The sequence below is a fragment of the Diceros bicornis genome, chromosome 24 (assembly GCF_020826845.1).
Source record: "Diceros bicornis minor isolate mBicDic1 chromosome 24, mDicBic1.mat.cur, whole genome shotgun sequence".
NCBI classification, from domain to species: domain Eukaryota; kingdom Metazoa; phylum Chordata; class Mammalia; order Perissodactyla; family Rhinocerotidae; genus Diceros; species Diceros bicornis.
The window spans coordinates 27,972,426-27,993,145 of record NC_080763.1 but is presented as its reverse complement, the minus strand read 5'-3'; the positions used below and the strand labels follow the sequence as shown (position 1 = coordinate 27,993,145).

At 36.7% G+C, this 20,720-nt stretch overlaps 1 protein-coding gene across 10 annotated transcripts in view; it reads left to right on the top strand.

Moving 5' to 3' along the window:
- CEP128 (centrosomal protein 128) overlaps positions 1–20,720 on the top strand; it is a 393,976-nt gene that overhangs the window by 346,356 nt on the left and 26,900 nt on the right. For 4 of the 10 annotated variants that reach the window (XM_058567480.1, XM_058567475.1, XM_058567472.1 and 1 more), the window contains 3 exons: positions 2,642–2,746; positions 10,001–10,078; positions 13,416–13,541. In XM_058567480.1, the coding sequence (XP_058423463.1) occupies positions 2,642–2,746; positions 10,001–10,078; positions 13,416–13,541 (309 nt within the window). The remainder of the gene's footprint in view (positions 1–2,641; positions 2,747–10,000; positions 10,079–13,415; positions 13,542–20,720) is intronic. The other 6 variants (XM_058567478.1, XM_058567481.1, XM_058567482.1 and 3 more) reach the window with 4 other exon arrangements.

The window sequence follows — 20,720 nt, the reverse complement described above, 5'->3', positions numbered from 1 at the left end:
CTGTCCCTCAAAAAAGTTAAATTTTTAAATTACCTTTAAAAAATAATTTCTGCTGTATTTTTCTTTCCACAACATTTGTAAGTTCTAAATGTGTCTTTATTGATCTTTGTGTTGAGAAGGTTTTTTTTCCTAAAACTAAAATCTATTGTGTGTGATGCCAAGTACTCAGCACAGGAAATATAGGGAAAATTACAGTCTTGCCTTTAAGGAATTTGCTGTCTACTGAACGGGACAAGGAAGCACACAGTTAGGAAATGATCAGACGCGTGATAGAAGACATGTGTGTGCATAGGAAGCACCGAGGATGGGCACCTAACCCAGACATTAGGGGAGATATTCACAGAATAATAGCTAGTGTTATTGTTGTAACAAAAACTAGTGTTTTTTGAGTGCTTACTAGCGCCCCACCCTGCTCTAGGTACTTTACGTGTGTTAATGTATTTGATCCTTACAATAATTCTACACTATGGGTATTAGTATTATTCCTATATATAGACGAGAAAACTGAGTCCCAGTGCAGAGGGATCCAAGAACTTTCCTAGGGACACATAGCCAGTAGATGACTTAACTAGGATTTCAACTCAGGCCGACTGGCTCTAAAGCCCATGATATTAACTGCCATGTTAGGGGAGGTGGTGACCAAGCCAAGTCTTGCAGAAGGAGAATCAGAGAGCTAATTTAAGGAGTGTGTAGATAACGGTGCAGAAAAATGGACCTTCCTATGCTAAGTCATGGTGGCACAGAAGCTTTGAGGAGAGAAACTAAGGTATGGAATAACATTTGTGGCAATAGAACCAGAAGCTAAATAGCAGTATTTAGATAAAGGGAAAACTGTAAATTTTTTTCTTTTTTTTTTTTCAGTTAGGCCAGGTAGAAAGTGGAAAATAACTGGAAAGCAAGTTCTTTGCCTGCTTTTGGAAGTATCCATTTTAAAAATACAAAATGACAAATACTTGGAGTTGTTAATTTGATGGGGTGAACATCCAAGACAAAAATGTCTTTCTTTTTGTTTTTCTTATGGAATCATTAGCTTTGCTTTCTGCCATAGAAGAGTGAAGGCTTTTCCGCCCCAGAGGTGTCCTCGGGTAAATACCAACCCCTAGAATCTCATATAAGGTTTTCTCTTTATTTTACTTTCTCTTTCTGAAACCTTTTTTTCTCATCTTCTTTCCAACCCTTTAAGCTTAAAAATCAGATCCAAACCTACTTTGGGAAGAAGTTAAAGCTACAGTGGACTAAGGCTAGAGCCAGAATGGCTTTTAGAGATTTTTAGATCCTACTGTCCCATTTTCCTGATTTGGAAACTGAGGCCCATGGGTTAAATGATTTTCCCAGGTTCATTAACTGCTTGTGGCAAAGTTGAGATGTAACTTTGTATCTCCTGATTTCTAATCAGTGATTTTCCCTGCTATATCTTGCTGCCTGTCCTCAAAAGAAGGCTACCACAAATAAAAATATTCTCTAATTAACCTAAATAAACTATTGGAAAAGCATTTTGTGGACATTTAAGGCATTTTCAGAACTTTACGGTCAGAATATGTCCTTGGGATGTAAGCGTGTTTGGGTAAATCAAGAGCTTTGGGGACGGCACTGTGTCCTTCTGAAGATTCAGTACATCCTCCCAGTAAATTTCTCTCACAGCTCCACTCAAGTGGCACCTCTGAGGTAGGTCTCAGAGTTTCTGCTGCTCCACAAGTCCCCGGCCTGGGAGTGGGATGCCTGTCTTGCCTTCTCAGTACTCCCAAACTCCACCAGTTCTCTTGCTTGGGAATGAGGGGCTAGCAATCTGCAAACAACATCAGAAGGTTCTTTTTGGGTGTAAATGAGAGCATGTCACCCTCTGCTCATCACCCTCTGCTCGTCACCCTCAAAAGACCCTCTATCTCATTCAAAGAATTACATACAAGAACTTTACTGTGCCCTGAAAGGCTCTCTAAGATTTTGCCCCGGGTGTCTTTGGCCTCATCTTGTTGTGCTTTCCCTCAGCTCACTTCTAGAACAGTGTCCAGTATAGAGTGGGCATTCAGTAAATGTTTGCAGATTGAATAAATGAATGAAAACCTTTCCTTCATTGATAAAGATTCATTCATTCGTTCAAGAAGCAGTTACTGAATATCTCTTCTCTGGAGGCACTGGGTGGAGTGCTGTGGGTACAGTGGTGAACGAAGATGGACATTCCCTCCCCTCATGATGGTTATTGCCCATATCAACATAAACACTAATCAAATAATCACACAGATAAGTGTAACATTAGTACTCTGGCAAGTGTTACAAAGGAAAGGCTCTTGATGCAACGAAGACCTTGTCTCGTGGAATCAGTGAAGGTAGGAGAGCCTTCCCAGAGGAAGTGATGAAAGGTAACGAGTTAACCCATTCACTTAAGACATGCACATTACATTAGATGTAACTTTTACATTTAAAAAATAAATATTCAAGTGGAGTTGATATGCATGCTAAAGTTTTTATGGGAAAGTGTACTAATGTTGCAATTTACTTTGTAATGCATCCAAAAAATAAGTTGGGTTAATGGATAGACATAAGGATGGATAGACGGATTAATGTGATAAAGCAAATATAAGAAAATGTTAATAGTAGAATCTAGGTGGTGGGTATATGGGTGATCTCTGTAAATTTCTTTCAGATTTCCTGTGTGCTTGAAAATGCTCATAATGTTGGGGGGAAGTGTTTTAACCAGATAAGGAGACTGGAGGGAACATTCTCCACCGAGGGCACAGTACGTACAAAAGTAATTTAGGTGCCATTACACTTCTACTACTTTTATGTTGTGGATGATGTCTGTAGAAGAGTAAATGTATTTCTAAATATTGGATTTGGTTTTAATTAAGTTTGCCTTGTTTATGTTTTATACTCTGTTGACTAATTTTTATTAGCTGTAATTTTGGATTGTCACTGACCTCCCCTTCTGTATTTGAAAGTTACCAGAGTTGACAGTACCTCACAGAATCAGCGTTTTTTCATACCTGCTATTTGGAAAGTACTTGACAATTTTCAGTGTACTCTTACATTCACTCTCTTACTTGATAATCACAGCTACCCTGCGGGTGTGGGATAATAAAGACCATCATTATTTATCCCTATTGTGCAAATGAAAGACTGCAACTCAGAAGGGCGGGGAAAAGTGGTATTCCCCAAATCACAAAATACAGGTAAGCAACATTATTGGAACTATGCATATGCACTATTCCGGTATGCTGATTTCTGGTTCAGCATACCTTCCACCTCACCAGTCTTCTTCATGGGCCAGCTGGAAACACATGTCTGGGACCAGTAAACCCAAAAGCATAGTTTCTTTACTTGCCACCTTAGCAGAAATTGCTAAACTTGGTCTCTTCCAGGAAGCCCTTGCTTATACTGTTTGCTCATTATTAACATGTAATCACATTTTTTGGGCAAATGTTCTTAAATTTCTTTCCTTTGTGAGTACGTTTTATTTTCAATTTTAAGAAATAAAGTGATTTCACAGAAATTAGATTGTGGATCTCAAGACACTCCCCTTGTAGACCAGTTGTAAGGGCCTAGTTCATTGTTCAGCACACAGAGAACACTACATCAGTCCTCATTTGTCTTCATATGTTATTTTTCCTTTATATTGGGGAGTGGCAAGAAAAATATTTAAAGAGGAAATCTCAAGAATCTCAAGGGGAAGAGATATGTTTCTTTATTCCCTCTGTCCTCTTTTCTCCTTCATCTCATTCTCGGTATTTAAAAAAAAAAAAAATCCCCAAATTAAGCTAATAATAAGATCACAGGTTGACTATAACTTATAATTTGGTTATGTCTAAAAATAACAAATAATCTGGAATGGCAGATTCTGTGGGTTTCATACAGTTCTTCACTTAAAAAAAGTATTGTGAATAAGAGTTGGAAAATACCTAGAAAGCCTTCTTTATCCAAGTTTTCCAATAAAGATATGCTACCTATTCTCAAATTTTATAAATTTGTGCTTTTTAAAGGAGATCTACCACTTTTGACTAGAATGGTGTTATAGGAAGACAAATAGAATTTGTCATTGACAAAAATTTTTCTGGAATTCAGCTCAAATATTGTCACTGATGTCCTATTGCCACATTAACTGGTGTTTTTATTTAACAAGCCTATATACCCTCTTACCCCAAGACACACGTAAACACTTCTAAGTGGGTGTCTGATTTTTGGAACTCTCTTAAAGTGCACAATCTAGAAATAGAGGACTCTTGATATTCCAAGAAATCCACACAACTTTGAGCACTGGGGCTCTTTGAAGGACGTGCATCAACAAAACCACTTTGCCGGCCTATTCTCTACTACTGTTCAGTTTGGTTCCAGCCAGTCTCTTATACAGTTTGGATGAAAGAAGGTCCCTATGAAGCCGATACAGCTGTGCTGGATTGTGTCACCACAAATGAAATGGCGGACAGTCTATCCTTTCTATGATCTCGCCCTTCCTCACCTTGAAACTTGTTTACTCAGGTCCTTTTACCATCTTTCAACCATTTGTCAAGAAAGTTTTGCAGTGGATCTCTTTCCAAATGAAATAGAATTGTATTTTTGAACACAAATAAACTGCTTCAGAACCTTGTTTATTTAACTTCTGTATAGTGCCAAAAAATGCACACACTTATTTTTAAAAGAAAAATATAGACAGCATCTCTTTTAATTTATCGTCTAAATAAATAGACCTCAAAACATGATTTCAATAGCACTATAAGAAAATGGTAGTTGTTAGATGTTAATAAGAAAATAAACGTGCATTTTTATAAAGAGAAGTATATTTACTAAAATACACCTATGGTTAAATCTGTTTCTTAAGCTTTCTCTACAGGAGGTAGGAATCTAAGAATTGCAGCAAAGGCCCTTTCTAATTCCTAATTGCTGCTACATGTGTTGTCATAGTATATTACCCAGTTTCCTGGGTATATATTCCCGACTGTATTCCCAGACTACCCTGTAGTCTGAAACAACTATAGAAGGGACAACTATAGAAAAGGGACAACTATAGAAAAATATACCATGAACCAGTACAAACTGCTCAACTCCATAGCAGTTTGGTGTGTGTTAAAGATTTTCGAATAGTAAAATTGCCTGCTTATTCTTTGCCCTTTTCAGCAGACATCTAAAGACACCTGTAGGTGCAAAAGCCACAGGGCCTAAGAGACAGGATTTCTGAATTTCACTGTTGTTTCTACCACTCGATCTTGCCCTTACTCTAGAGAAAATAAATGAAACAGCAAATTTTTGCTTCTGAGTTTTTAATAAAGAGGCCAAGAGTCAGTGAGTTGATTAAAACATAACTCTGCCTTTGTCTTTATTCAGCCAACATTTATTGAAGCACCTCTTGTGGCCAGATAGTGAGCTATACTAGTGCTCAGTGTTATGAAAAAAGAAAAGGAGGTGTTAGTATCACAAAACTCCATCTCATCCTTAACTTCCTCTAATCGACAGAAAGAATATCCCGACGCCTTTTGTGTGTGTATACGATTGAACACATGGTCTTGAGCACAGACTCTTCAGCACTGGCAAGATGAAATTCTTCCTGGGTTCATCTTAAAACTTCTCTTCCAGAAATAAGCCCAACAAGGACATATCTCCAAAATTCTAGCTGCTAAGGGTTGATAGCTAGAGAAGGATTAGGAATTCACATAAAGCAGTCACTGTTACTGCTTCTATTTTGCTATGCCTTTTAACTGGTGATTTAACCATAAAAATATTGACTTCTTGGATTCGCATCCCAGTTTTGCCACCACATGACTGTGAGGTTTTACACTTTGGTCCTCAGTTGCCTCATCTGTGTAATGGGAATAACAGTAGTATCTACATCATACTGTGGTGTGAGGATTAGGAAGTATATTCAAAATTGAATTGTGTTTTTGTGGTTCAGTCTTTCATTGTGCTTCCAAACAGGATTAGGAGTAATTGATCATTTCTTTGCCATTGCTCTTAGGCTAGTGGAAGTCCTGCTCCTTAAGTCTCTGAAATAAACCAAGTATTATACACGGTGTATTTGTCCTTTATGAAATGGAGTCTTAATTGTGAATTTTTCTTTGTTTTCAAATTTGATATGAAATTTAGTATCTTATAATATTTTCAAAAGAGAAACAGTCTTTAAACCTCTTTGTGAATGTCTGGTTTAGTTCTTTTAGAAAATTGATGTAGGAAAATTAAAGATAGGTTAAGCTGTCATTTGCTGGTACCATTATTGAATAAAGTTAAGAAATTTTTCCCTTAATTCTAACAATGGGGACTTGTTTCTGCTCTTAAAAACATTAGACTATGTAAGGCAGAAATAATTACCAACTTGAAATATAAAAAAGCTTCCCTGACTCTGCATGAGGTATTTTGCCCTAGGAACTAACATGCTGTAGGTCCTCTAAAACTGACAAGTTCCTTAGGTAGACTATGCATCTGGTAATGGTTCTTGTCTCTAGCACTCTTAGCTTTTGGGGAAAAGTGAACTTGAAATGACATGTAATGTGACAAGCCCCTTATCACAGAACCCCAGCCAATCTCACATTTGAAAAAACAAAACAAAACAGAGTTTGAACATGAATATGCATACTCTTAAGTCTACATGCCAAAGTGCTGGTTTTACGCACACTCACGTGCATACTGAAAGAGGGAAGGATAGTCAGAAAATAAATGTCCTCCCCAAAATATCACTTACGCATGAAATTATGAGATCTGAGATGCCTGCAGGCCTGACACTGTCTTCATGACTTCGCATCTTATTGTTGCAGATGCCCTAGAAATCTCAGCATCAGTACTTGTAATTCCCTTAAAATAAATGCAATTCACTTTTTTCTTTGTATGATTCTTACATCTTTTGCACATGCATGTTTCTCCCTCCAGTAAATTAAAGGTTCCTGAAGAACAGGAAGTGTGCCGTCTATGTCTTGTGGATCTTTCTATGAGATCTAGATCTACATTTGATGTTAATTGATTGACTAGACTATAAGGCTGAAGAGAAAGACGTGGTACCAGAAAGTATTTCTGATATTGAGGAAGATATTTACAAACAACACATAAATGGAATATAAAATAGGCCACAACTAAACTAGATGACGAGAAAGTATAAAGATATCAATGGACATGTGGGGAGTGGGAGAAAGGAGTAGAGAAATAACTGCACTTAAGAAAGAAGGAGCCAAGGAGTTTTTTGTTTTTTGTGTGTGTGAGGAAGATTAGCCCTGAGCTAACATCCGATGCTAATCCTCCTCTTTTTGCTGAGGAAGATTGGCCCTGGGCTAACATCTGTGCCCATCTTCCTCTACTTTACATGGGACACCGCCACAGCATGGCCTGACAAGCAGTGCGTCGGTGCGTGCCCAGGATCCGAACCTGCAAACCCTTGGGCCGCCGAAGCGGAGCACGTGCACTTAACCACTATGCCACCGGCCTGGCCCCCAAGGAGTTTTTTAAGGTTCACTCAAGAAAACGTAGCCATTTGAATATGTACCCCAGAACGTAATCAAATAGTCAAAGTAAACCAGTATGTGAAAACATGAAAGAAAAGAACTTTTTCACGCAGTCACTGGGTTGATTGAAAATTTTAAGCAAAAATATTTGCATAATACGCTAGATTTACAGTAGGGAAAGAGCCCATTTGCTTATTTTAAGAACAAAATGAGTTTAACATACTTAACCCGGGTTCAAAGGGTCACTTCTGAATGAGAAAAATTATGGGATAAAAGAGAAATAAAGTTTTGTAACTACAAGTCTATTTGGAATCATTATTTATGAAGAAGATTTTATTCAATGCATAACATTTTGCTTTAAAATCACTGTGGCATTGATTTTTATTTTTCAAGGGCCAATATAATTCTTGAGGAAACCTGTAATTTTACTATGTAAATAATATAGCATATATGGTGGCTAAAACTACTCTTTCTCCTAACCTACATGTTAGGCCTATATTAAAAAATATGTCATTTTGATGAATCTTTCCTATAGATGAAAAAACTAAGTGAAGCTATTTAAAATGCGTGGCAGTTTAAGAGAAGCACACGTGGCAAAAAGACTAACAATCATAAAATGTTAAGCAGAAGGAACAAAATACTAATTCCTTTCAATGGAACTTGAAAAGGAAATTTTATGAACATGAAGAAATAGCACATACGAGTTCCAATTTCAAAATGGCAAAGTAAGGGTGTTTCTGCTCTTCTCTCAAAAATCACATTAGAAAAATAAGGAAATGAAGCAATAGAAACACTGATTTACATGTTGATAACTAGAAGACATGTGTAACTCCAAGTGGAAGAACGTTGAAAGAAAAATGGTAAAATCACTCAAAACAAAGAAGTTGAAACCCAAATGCCTGTCAAGGGGATGGTGATGGAAAGCAAATATCATTCACCCTGCAGATTCACAGAAAGGCTTTTGAATTGGAGGTACCAATTACTGCAAAAGCAGAAGGTGGAAATGAACACATTGAATGTGCCTGCAAGGAGGATTTAGACCCTCAACTCTCTGTCTCCATCCCGGCCCTGACACAAACCCTGCAGAGATATAAGTGTATGCTCTGGAGAAGCTCTGGATTGGAGATGAAGGCAGAGAACAGCACTGGGATGAGATAGGGGATTTAAAATAGGAAGTTTAAGTAAAAGTGGATGTACAAAATGATGAGAACACCAGTTCCTAACCCTGTCTAGTTCCAGAAAAACTGAACCCCCCTTTAAATCCTCATATACTCATAATTTGGAACCTTCCCCCACCAAAAAAAAAAAAAAGCCAATTGACCACCTGATTAGCCTACAATTTAATTATGTAATTCTCAGTTATTATTTGCAAGAATTAATGCTGTGATATACACTGGTAACTAATAAACTCTGAAATCTTGTGGCTTAACACACAATAGAGGTTGATGACTGATTCACATGAAGTCCAATATGGTTGATGGCTCTCCTCTGTCTTGTAGGTATGCCATCTGGAGCATGTGGCCTCCAAGGTCCTCCTGGCAGGGGCTGGGATGGAAGAGGGAGCACACAGGCTCTTAACTGTCTTGGCCCAGAAGTGACACATGTCACTTGCACTCATAGTATATTGTTCAGAACCGTTCACATGGGAGATGTAGGGGAGCACATGAAATATTGGGTGGCCAATAACTTCTTAACAACTCTGTGCAAACTTATGTCCAGGTTCTTGCAAGACACTTCACTTTCTTCTCATGCACCAGCCATGGGGTTTGTTGTTTATTTAATTGAATAATTAAAATTCATTTTAAATTTAAAAGCTAATATCTGTTGCCTATCTAATATGTGCTGGCCCTGTGGCAGTTCTAAGAATACAGAGATACATATGATACAATCTCTGGTCTCTAGGTTATTCTACCATTTAACCTCTTGGTTCACATTGGCTTTGAAATAATTTTCAGATCATTCCCTCTTAATGTTTATATTGGTGGATGTAAATCAGTGACCAGCTAGTCAAAGACTGTATAAGTTATTGATCTATAATCAACAAGATCTCATATCCTTGTCACAAATATTTAATTTCAGATATTTCTCCCAAGTCTTTTGAGAACTGCTCCTCTTTTCCTTGTTAGCTAAAATAATTGTTGAGAACTCTTTTCTTCTTTATAATGGCAACGTGTGAGGATCTCTAATGTGCTGCGTAGATAAGTAACTGCAAATTCATCTATTTCTCAGTATTACCTTGTGGTTTATTTCTGATGTTCACTGAAGCAGGTTTGTAAATTACTATTAATATGAAATACTCTATAGAAAGTTTCATAGCATATCAGATGAAAGCAATTATTCAGGAAGAGTTTTCATATCTGAGTCAGTCTGGCAAATGCATCTCATATACTTTGTGAAAGGAAATAATTCTTCTGATTTAAAAAGATATATTTACCTGAGAAATACTGTTATATCTGTTCTTATTTGACTCTCCAAGTCTTCAGCTTGAACTGCTTAGACCAGTGGTACAACTGATTTTTAGTAGTTGGATTCTGAGAGTATTAATCAATTTTTTATAATGTTTGGTTTTCTTATGTTTTCTTTTCCAGAGTACCCGAGTGGCCTTGGACCATCTGGAGTCTGTGCCTGAGAAACTGAGCCTACTAGAAGATTTCAAAGACTTCAGAGTGAGAAAGAGTTGGCTTGTCTCTTTCAGTATTTTTATCTGAGTGAGAACACTTGACATCTTCCTGATGTGCAAAGAAAATTGTAGGGAGGGAGGAAAGACCGAAAAATATTGGGGACTTTTAACACTCCATCTTATCAGAGTTTTTTGACATTTGTGAAGTTAAAATTGAAAATAATGGAACTTATATATTAGCACAATATAGGAAAATAGAAACTTTTACCTTACTATTAGAAGCTCATTTGGCCACTGAAAGCTTTAACTATAATTTAGAAAAACTTAAGAATTAAAAGAGGTAAGACATTACATTGACAATAGATACCTTTTTTGATAAGCAATTTTAATTTATGAATTATCTTTTTTTAATTACAAATTTCCAGAGCACTGTTTGTTTTAGAGATATGATAGTGCTCAGGTTATTCCGATACTATGATATATGAATTCAAATCCACATAGAGTTTTAGATTTTATATCCCATGCCATTTATTGATAGAACTCTAACCACAACGCATTTCATTTATCAAGCCAATTAATTACATGTTGGATTTATCTACTGTAATATTTTAAAGTTCCTCATAGAGGAGAGATGCAAAGCATGTAACCCTGCCACCCAGTCCTAGCAGACAAGGTCCAGTCTGGAGAACATCTTCGCATATCCCCTTAGGGATGCATATTTAATGAACAATTTTAGTGATTTATAATTTCTTGACCCTATATGGCTGAATCTAACAATGGTGAGAGTTCTCTTTGTCCACTTAGCCTCTTACTGCACATTGGCTTTAAAATATGACTTATATTTATGTTCTGTTTAAATCTAACATATTATTTGAGGGTATAATAAGTAGGAAATATAGCCTGATCATGCCATGTTGATTTTTTGGAGGCACTGATATGATGAGGCTCTCGAGATCTGCACTATCTTAGAATTGCCTTTCATTAATTTGTATTTTAGTATTTCAGTGGTTCAGTAACTAAACATTTTTGAGTGGGATCTAGGGTTGAGCTGACACATCCAGAAATCTAGACTATCACAAATAGAATAAAACCAAGTGTTTCTAGGATATTTTACTAAAGTTTGGATTCCTTCTCATGATTTGATTATATATTTGCAATCTATATTCCTATCAAAGAATTATGAAACCACTGTCCAAGAAGATGTGATTTCTACTTACTCTTATATTACCCAGTGTGGAAGCAGGCAATATGTTACACCCACATCCTTTCCACCTTTTTCTCTGTAGCTAACAGAAGTCATCTAAGTGAATGAAGGGCAGACAAGAAAAGGTGTTGGAAACTGGTGGCATTTGTCACTGAGAAACAGATGCCTGTCTTACAACAGCATAAAAACATAAAGTTTAACCTCCAATGCCAGCTCACTTTTTCCCCAGTGGTCTATGCTGAACAGAATATTCATAAGTACAGTTTAAAAGTTCTGTTCTCTACTATTACCAACAGATTTTTTCATTATCATTTTTCATTATATGGGCTAGTGATTATCTACAAGGCTAGCTTATATATACACACATCACATATGACGATGCCCATATAGTGAAATTTCTGGGGAGAACATTTTTCACAATTCAGAATTGTACTTTCCAATATTAGTCATTAAAATTGAAACCTTCACCTTTGAAATGGAAAGGAGTTCATTAGCAAGTATTATACACTACTACATGGCAAGTGGTAGCTAAGTACTTTACATTACATTTTTTCAAATCCTCAGAGACACCCTATAGATGGGCATTATTTTCCTCCATCTTATAGCTGAGGAAACTGATGTTTGGAGTGTGTAAATTATTTGGAACTGGAATCTAATTCTGTGTATTAAGAACGAAGCCTATCTGCTTTCCCTACTGCCTCTAGCTTGAAACCCAGTCTTTATGTACTCTAAAGCTATTTATATGATTAAAAAGAGCTCATTTAATCAATTTAATGAAAACAACTAGACACAGCCTTAAATACAAATACATAAAGCCTTTAGATTATTAGAGGTAGATTATATTTTTCAAATCCTTAACTTTCTAAAAGTCAGTATGCTGTGGACAAGAGTCCAAAGACCTAAGTTCTGGTCCGAGCTCATGCACCAGACAAAAACCCTGAATATCTCAGGGAATATTTCCTCATCCATAAGATGAGGGACTTGAAGATTATTATCTCTATAGTTCCTCCTCACACTGGCATCACTAGCATATATGTGAAAATATATTTCACATGTATATTTCTTGAAAATACTGTAGTCTATGACTCCAAATGTGAATACAAACCTCATCTTATTTAGATAGTCTTGACTATAGTCTTCTTTAAATGTGTCACAGTCTCTCTCTTATTCTTTTTAACCTTTTTAAAGAAGTGGTTCAGTTCTATAATTCCACATTTAAACATTATACATTTGGTATGATGGAAAGGGAATAGCGTTGGGTTCCAAGCTCAGTCCACCACAAATTGCCTAACCTTGGGCAAATCATTCTTAACTTCCCTGGGCTGTAGTTTTTTTTTAACAAAAATGAGAATTTTGGAATTCTAATATCCCTTCCAGCTTGAACAGTCAATAAGTTCCTTGGGACTATTTGGGGAACTAAGTCCCACAGATGATTTTTCTTACATGTGAACATCAGTTTCCCTCATTTTATTCTAATTTCTCCCTAACTCATAATACAAATGTCTAAATAACTGGCTATCGTGACTGTTTGCTATGTTCCATCCTCTCCCCCCCAAATGAGGGGGAAAATAGAAAGCAAGAAAGGAAGAGGATGGGAGGGGAGGAGAGGAGAGGGGAGAGGAAGAGAGAGAGACAGGCCCTGGAAATTTTTGCTTTCTTAATTTATTACCTGAACTTTTTTATGCTTTGGAGGGCAGATGAGATATCCTTACGTTTAAAAATGTACGTGATATAATTGTTAAAAGGCAGAATGTCGTTTAAGAATTAGTGAAGAAAAAGGACTCTAATTTTAAAGGTAGCATTTTTTTTTTTTTAACAAAGAGAATATTTTGATGCCAGTTACTACTCAAGGGACAGTACAGAACATCCAAAAGTGGCATGGTGTCATTAATGACCGTCTTTGGACGACTCACTGTTACTTGAACCTTTTTCCCTTCAACTAAAGGGTGTTTCAGATTGGCATAGGGACTAGTTGTGAAAAGAATGCAAATAACCGTCTGGGACCCTGTTTTTATGGTAGCATCCAAAGTGAACATTTTCTTCTTTATCCTTCGGGACCTATGGTTCCCCTATATATCTCTCTGAACACCTGTAATCATTTATTATCTACATATCAATACTTTCTTATTCTAATTTCAAGTACTGATTTTTCAGTTTAGACTCTTTGTTGTTTTTCCAGGATTCCCGCAGTTTATGCGAGAGAATTGATGGGAGATATTCTAAATACAGAGTTCACAGAGAGTCTCTTCAGCAGTGCCGAGATGACACCAAGTACAGAATCAAAAACTTCAAAGTAATGTCCTTGGTATACATTTTCAGTCTTTGGGCATTCGTTATCCATGTTTATGGCTACAGCCTTTTAAGGAGCCCCTGTAGGGTTTGTGTCAGGGTACTTGTTAAAAAAAAAAAAAAAGATATTCCTTGATATGTGAAATAGATTTCCAGTTTTGTGGGAGTAGAGACAAAAAGCCAAAGATTGTGCCTATAACTTTTTACCTTGGAGCTAATCTTTAAATTTATGCCATTGTTACTTAATATGTTGTTTGTCTATGGGTATTATATTGCTTAAGAAATCCTGAGCCAGGAAACCCCTGGTCTCGTGGTTGGTCAAAGGCTTAGTGTGGATGGTTGCCCTCCTCTATGCATAAGTCCAGCTGCTCTTGGTGCTGATGTCCCCAAGGTCGAGTAACACATAGTGCTTTGTCAACTATTGCCTTGGCATTTACAGTCATTGTTTTCCTGAGGATGTGAACTACTACTTCAACTTATGGTTCATTAGTGTGGAATCAACACAGGAGACTGGGAAAATTTGACCATATTGACAAAAAGCTTACCATTCTCTAGAGTCTCCCCAAGATCTACCTAGGGTGTGGGTGATTTTAAATCCATTTGACCCTGAACAGTTATTAGCCTAGAGCAGGGTTTCTCAACCTTGGCATTGTTAACATTTGGGCCAGATCGTTCTTTGTTGTAGAGGCTGTCCTGTACATTGTAGGATGTTTAGCAGCATCGCTAGAGTCTGCTCACTAGATGCCAGTAGCATCCCCCATCCCGAGTTGTGGCATCAAAAAATGTCTCCAGACACTGTCAAATGTCCCCTGGAGGGTAAAACTGCCCCCCATTGAGAACACTGACCTAGAGAGAATCCATCTATGTTCACATGTACATTCCATGTCAATTTAGGAAAAAAAAAAAAAAAAGCTAAAGTTTCTTCTGACTTTTTTATATTCTTACAAACTTCAACATGTATGAATATTCATTACAGTGTATATATTCACTTATTACAGCCAAATATAATTATTTCTAAGAAGCGTCTTCCCTCCTCTGAATGTAATTGGATAGAATGCTCAGTGGATATAAAGACAGTGTTCATTTCCATAAGTCCTCCTTACCATGTTTAAAATGAGCGCTCCCTTTCCCCATCCCAAACAAAAACTTAACACAATTATGCCACATTATTGCTACCCTTATTGTGAAGAGTGTCCTGTGACTTTGTGCTTTTTTACCTTTGTTTTTTAAAGATGGAGTTTATTGCCTATAGTAGTGACCTTGCTGTCTCATATGGCAAATTTTAAGTTCACTAAATTGTCTTCCAACATTCCCATCAGGTCCCACGTAGTCAAGCATTTCCCCACCACTTAAAGGAGTGCCAGTAGCCTTAAACAGAAGTAGAAGGCTCAGGCAACAGTAGCTAATAATAATAGCTATTCATTATTAAGCATATATTAGGACAAACCACATGAAATTGCTCTTTTTGTAGATGTCACATGCTTTATGTGCATTATCTCATTTAATCCTCACAGCAACCCTATCAGGTTGGCACCATTGTTTTTGCTTTTACCGTTGAAGAAAGCAAAGTTAGAGAGCAATTAAGTGATTGAATCAGGATTAAAACCTAAACCTGCCTTGGATAATCTATGTCCTTGACCACTAGGCTATGTCGGTGTAAATTTGGACCTCATATGCCTTAATTTTTCTGGAAGTCACCAAACGTAGGACTGTATTTTTAATATGGAAAAGTCAGTTGTCTCCAAAAATACATAAACACAATACATGCCTCTTAGTTCAACAGAGGTCTAGATGCAAATGAAACATTTAAAACATTATTTCCCAATACAGTTAGATTTAGTATAAGGTGAATCAGTGCTATCTAGTAGCACCCAAATTGCTATAAATCAGTGCAATTTCCATAACAGCATATGGCAAAGCTGTGAATGTTTAACATGTGCAACAAGTAATCTCATTGGAGTTCTTTTTCAAATTACATTTGCAGCTGAAGAAGAAATCAGGCCTGGCTTGTAAGTGAGGCCAACACTTAGCAAAATGAGAAATAAGTTTGAAGATTTTGCAGATAGAAGTGCAAGTGTAGGAAAGGGTCACAGTGCACATTTTATGATAACATTGTTCCACATTAATACTACTTAAACATTTTAAAACGTTGATCCATTTCAGTGGTAAATATGTAGACTATCGCTGTATTTAACAGATGTCTGGCCTAAAATAATGCAGTAATCTAATGCAAAACTCATGAGAATGTCACATTTTTTGTAGTCATTGGAGAAGAGTATGTGGGAGCACATTTTTTTGCCAATTGTAGATACCCATGATCATTGCTTATATGCTTTTTATGAAGACAGTTTATTTAAAAAGACTGAGAGGGGAGGCAGTTTCAAAAGAACTGTGAGCTCAAATGGGCGGGGGGAAAGTTGTTAATCATTTCTTGGCTTCATGGATAATCAGAATAGCTACCTCTGTTTAATCATTGACATCCAGAAGAAAATGTTTCAAATAAGAGGCATTGGGGTTCTTTCTATCAAGAGAGAAGGTGTCCCAGTTTCCTAAGACATTATTTCAGTGCTATTAACTTCCCACATATTTTGCTAGGACAGAGATTGAAGAAAAGACATTGCAGAGACTTGAATTCATTGGTTCTCCTGAAAACTGCAGTTCCAGGAAATCAATTACTGTAAGATTTAGTTTAATTCAACAGACATATACTGCGCAGCTACCGTATTGTAAAGCACTATACTACCTTTTAGAGGTGGGGATGCAGGGTGTGTAAAGATACAAAAGGCATGGTCTTCAAGGAGGGAATAATTATATATTTGTCTTAATCCTGACAGATAATTCTTGCACAGTTGTTTCAGAGCAGGAGTCAGCAAATTACCACCCATGGACCAAATGTTGCCTGCCAACTGCTTTTGTGAATAAAGTTTTATTGGAATACAGCCACACTCGTTTACTCACATATCGTCCATGGCTGCTTTCACACTCAACAGCAGAGTTGAGTAGTAGCAACAGAAACTGTATGGCTCAAAAAGCTTAATATACTTACTGTCTGGCCCTCTATAGAAAAAGTTTGCCAACCCCTGGTGTAGAGAAAGGAGAAATTACCAATCTAGTCTTTCTTCCTTTGCACGTGTGTAAAATATTGCCTCTTCTTTATTTACCCATCAAATAAATACTGCCCAAGCTCTTTGGAAAGTCATAATACTTATCTATTCATTCAAAAAATATTCATTGGATGTCAGCTATGTGCCAGGAACTTACTAGACACATGGGACTCACATCAGTGAACAAAATAGACAAAGATCCCTGCCTTTTTGCAACTTCCATTCTAATTGTAGGACATTCATGTTTGTTGTTGTTTTTAAATATAACATTCAACAAACATTTATTGAGTTTCTACTATATACAGGCACTATGCTAGGGGCTAGAGAGAATGGCATAATAAGAAAAATCATTACCAACCTTAAGAATTCAAAGCCTTCGTACAGACAACTGTAGGGCAAAGGAGAAAAGGTTAAAGGCTATAACAGAGGCCTCAATAAACTGCAAGGGGATTTCTGAGAGAAGAAAGATGCTCCAAAGTCTTTTGAAAAGAGGTCTGTGATGACAAGGTACAGGGAAGTCTTTTGTCTGCATCTGTTTGGAAGAGGATTGCTATTAGCATTACAGTTGTGGAGGCCTGGCTGTGTTACTGTTGACAGACAAATAACTGTTGGAATAGCAGAGCCATGTTGGCAACTGGCTTCTCTCCTGTTGTTGCAGATATAGGAAGGCGGTGAGACATCCAGTGTAACCACAGTGCTGCTGGAGGGAAGGGTTAGCAGGAAGTGTAGAAGTCAGGTTCTCTTTCAATCCAGGCTAGAGCCGTCACCTGCTGTTTACTCCTATGGCAATCACCGGGACAAAAATGATCAGATTTCTAGAAATCTGTCAAGATTTTCAGCAGGACCAATGTCCACAATTGCTGAGTGTGTAATATACTATTGTACTAGGCTGACCAAGTTAACTGGACAAAGCCTGATCTAAAAGTTTATATTTAGAATTCAATTCAAAGCTGAATCTGACAAAACATTTCCTCTGTCTCTCTGTAGACAACAGAAGCATTTCATGGCCTCTCTTTGATCAGGCCTAATTGGGTTTCTGTAGGACATACAGTCTTCCTTCTGTCCCAGCTGTTTCAAATAGAACAGAATGTTCAAAAGTCAGCCAATAACACAGCATTGCTAATCTGAATTCACAGAGAAGCATGGTTTTGTCCAAGAAGTCTCCGTTTGCTATCTGCCCTTTTTGCTCTCTGCCCATACTAAATATATGGCTTTAATGAGCAGTAGATTTTTTAGTAAAATCACGGAAGGCATATTTTGTTCCCATCCTTCCTCCTCCTGAAAGGAAAATCGTGATTTTCAATTTCTAGTTGAAGAGTTAGCGTGCAACTTCTTTTTAAAGAAGCAGATGTTTTACAGGATAAGATGAGGTAGGTGAGGAAGTGTTGATAATGACTTTCAGCACAATTTATGAAGGCAGAGTTTGCCGAAGCCCTTTGTCCTATTTGTTCAATGTAAGCATGTGTATGTAAGTATGTGCTTTGCTGCTAGAAGCTGTTTCTCCTTCCTTGAATCTCTCCATGGTTTGTTTATACTTTGCTGATAGCAATTAATGGCTGCTAGAACTTTCTTTCTTAGGTCAGCTATTTCTGTACATATCTTAAATCTTCTACAGTAGCAGCTTCTAAAGCATGCTATGCATAACTCCTGGTGCAATTCAAGATGTTGGGTGGTTTTTATTTAATGACTATTGAAATATATCACTAATGTATTATTCAGGTAATTTTACAAATATTGCTTAAGAACAGTAGTGGCACGCATGGGGGAATTTGAGGGAACTTTAATCCCATAATTACTCCAATTATCTCATTTGTAACTGTCTCTCTCCATGCTTTGATAAGAAATCATATGTAGACTGCCATGCAAATATAGCTCCATGCTTTCCCCAACCCCAACCAATTTGCCGTCCTTTAAGCCTCTCCTAGACAGAGATTTAGGGTGCAAGGCTAATCTTTAAGTTAATATTAAAGAAAATGGTATAATTATGGGTGAATACTGAAATTTGGGAAATACTGTTCTAATGGATTGCGTGACTATTGAGGGCAGACAAAATTTTAACAAAAATTTAGTTACTATTTTTCCAGTAATACTTTAGGTGACACATCTGAAACCTTGTAGGCAATCAAATCATGCTGAAATCGGAAGAGATTTTTATTCTTTTGAAGTGATCAAAACTAACTTGCCAGCCATAGTATTTTAACTAGTTTATTTCATCTTGCTCTTTAAAAGTTAAACGAAAGGTTGCCAAATGAGTTGGGATTTTTCTTTGTTATAAAACCTGAAAATAGCAATGGATCAAAAGTGCTTATTTAGGAATCAACATGAGGCCTGAGATGAGCACATTAACTTTTTAACCTGCTTAAGCCCCACTCTACAAAACCCAGTTCCCTTAACAAACCACGTGCTTTCACTCTTCCCAATAATTTACTCAACAAGAACAGTAGGAAAGGAAAGATTAGGAAGAAATTCACCTATAAAGATACCATTTTTAATCATCTCAAATTCAAAATTCTAGATACTAAGTACTAGATACATAAGGAATACCAATTGAATGTCCTATTAGTTTTTAATAAACATGTCATAGCATATTCATCCAAACAATTATTGTTACCTTTAAAATAGTCACTTTAAGAGAATAAGCATTGATTCCAATGAGGCACCATCATTAAAACATCTTTGCATCTCTGCCTTTGTTTCTTAAGTCGATGGTACATCCTTTTGAGTATTCTTGTTTATGGCAAAATTTTATTTACTGTGAATATATTTGGTTTCTGAAAATGGATTAAAGTCATGTAGAGCCAAGTCTGAAACAGGTTAAAAAAAATGAGTATGATCATTTTCATTAGTGAGTCACTAGGAATATTAAATTTTATACAATAATATATCAATTGGATAAAGGTAAATTTATCAAATGGCCTGATCTAGCACAGTATTTCTCTGAGTCTGTTCATCTGGGGAAGAGTTTGGCTTTGGGTTTATAGTATTGTTGTGTAAATTTGGATTTCCTATGGTAAAGATAGTTTGCATAGTTAGAAATACTAATTGTTTAGTGATTCTGTTCAGATAGATAAGAATCGTAAAATGTTAGTGCTGAGAGGACTTAGAGATGATCTGGTCCAGTGCCTTCTTTTTTTTTTAGGTGAAGAAACTGAGAATTCGAGAGTGGCAGTCTCCTATTTCCCAAGTTCCACCATAGCAAACTTTCATTTCTGCACTTTGGTCAAGAAATGATTATATATGACCATCATGGAGTTCCTTAATGCAAAGGGCACTGTGCTAAATTGGAGAATATTGGGATGGGTAGATGGAGAGATAGAGACAATCAAAGCCTCACCCTCATGGAGGTTAAAAGCTACAACAGCAGCCATGCAGATTGAGATAGGGAGGGCAGACATTAAGTAACCTGTTCAGATTGAACTTTCAAATAGGAATTAAGTTTACTGAGGAAGAGGTTAAGCTTTTTCCAGCACTGATGGAGAATTGGAAATTATGAGTAGGGAAGAGTTGGAGGGGTGGTGCATTGTTAAGCTGGAGACAAATTCAAGAAAACATTTCTGCTACAGATTCAGAAACACAGAAGTATTTTTTCCTTCTCTCCAGGGGAAGGGTTGGATGAATTAAAATTAAAAAAAAATTAAATGTATCATTTGTCTTATAAACTTTGAACTTATAATATTCCTGAGAGAAAACTACTTGGTGGGCGTCATTAAATATTAATCATTAGATATCAGTTTAGCAAAGAGATTTAGTCGGGTTGGAACAGCTTTTAAGAAACCAGTTACAATGTGGGTTATGAAAGAGAAGTGGAAGGAACCCAGGGAAAATATTAGAAAATGCAAGTCCCTTCACCCAGTGGAATTTTTGCAGGGAATTCTGGCTAACTAGTTTGTTGAGACTTAAGACAGCAATAAAAATAGGTCCTTGTGCTAAGGATATAAGAATTGGTAAAAAGCAAAAGCTAGGATTACTAAAATTGCAAAGAATCTTCCTTCTTAACCAATACTTCCTCTTTAATATTTAAGTATTTGATTAAAAAATATGTAGGAATTAGAAAGAAACATTCATCTTATGGTCACCTTGTAAAATTTACT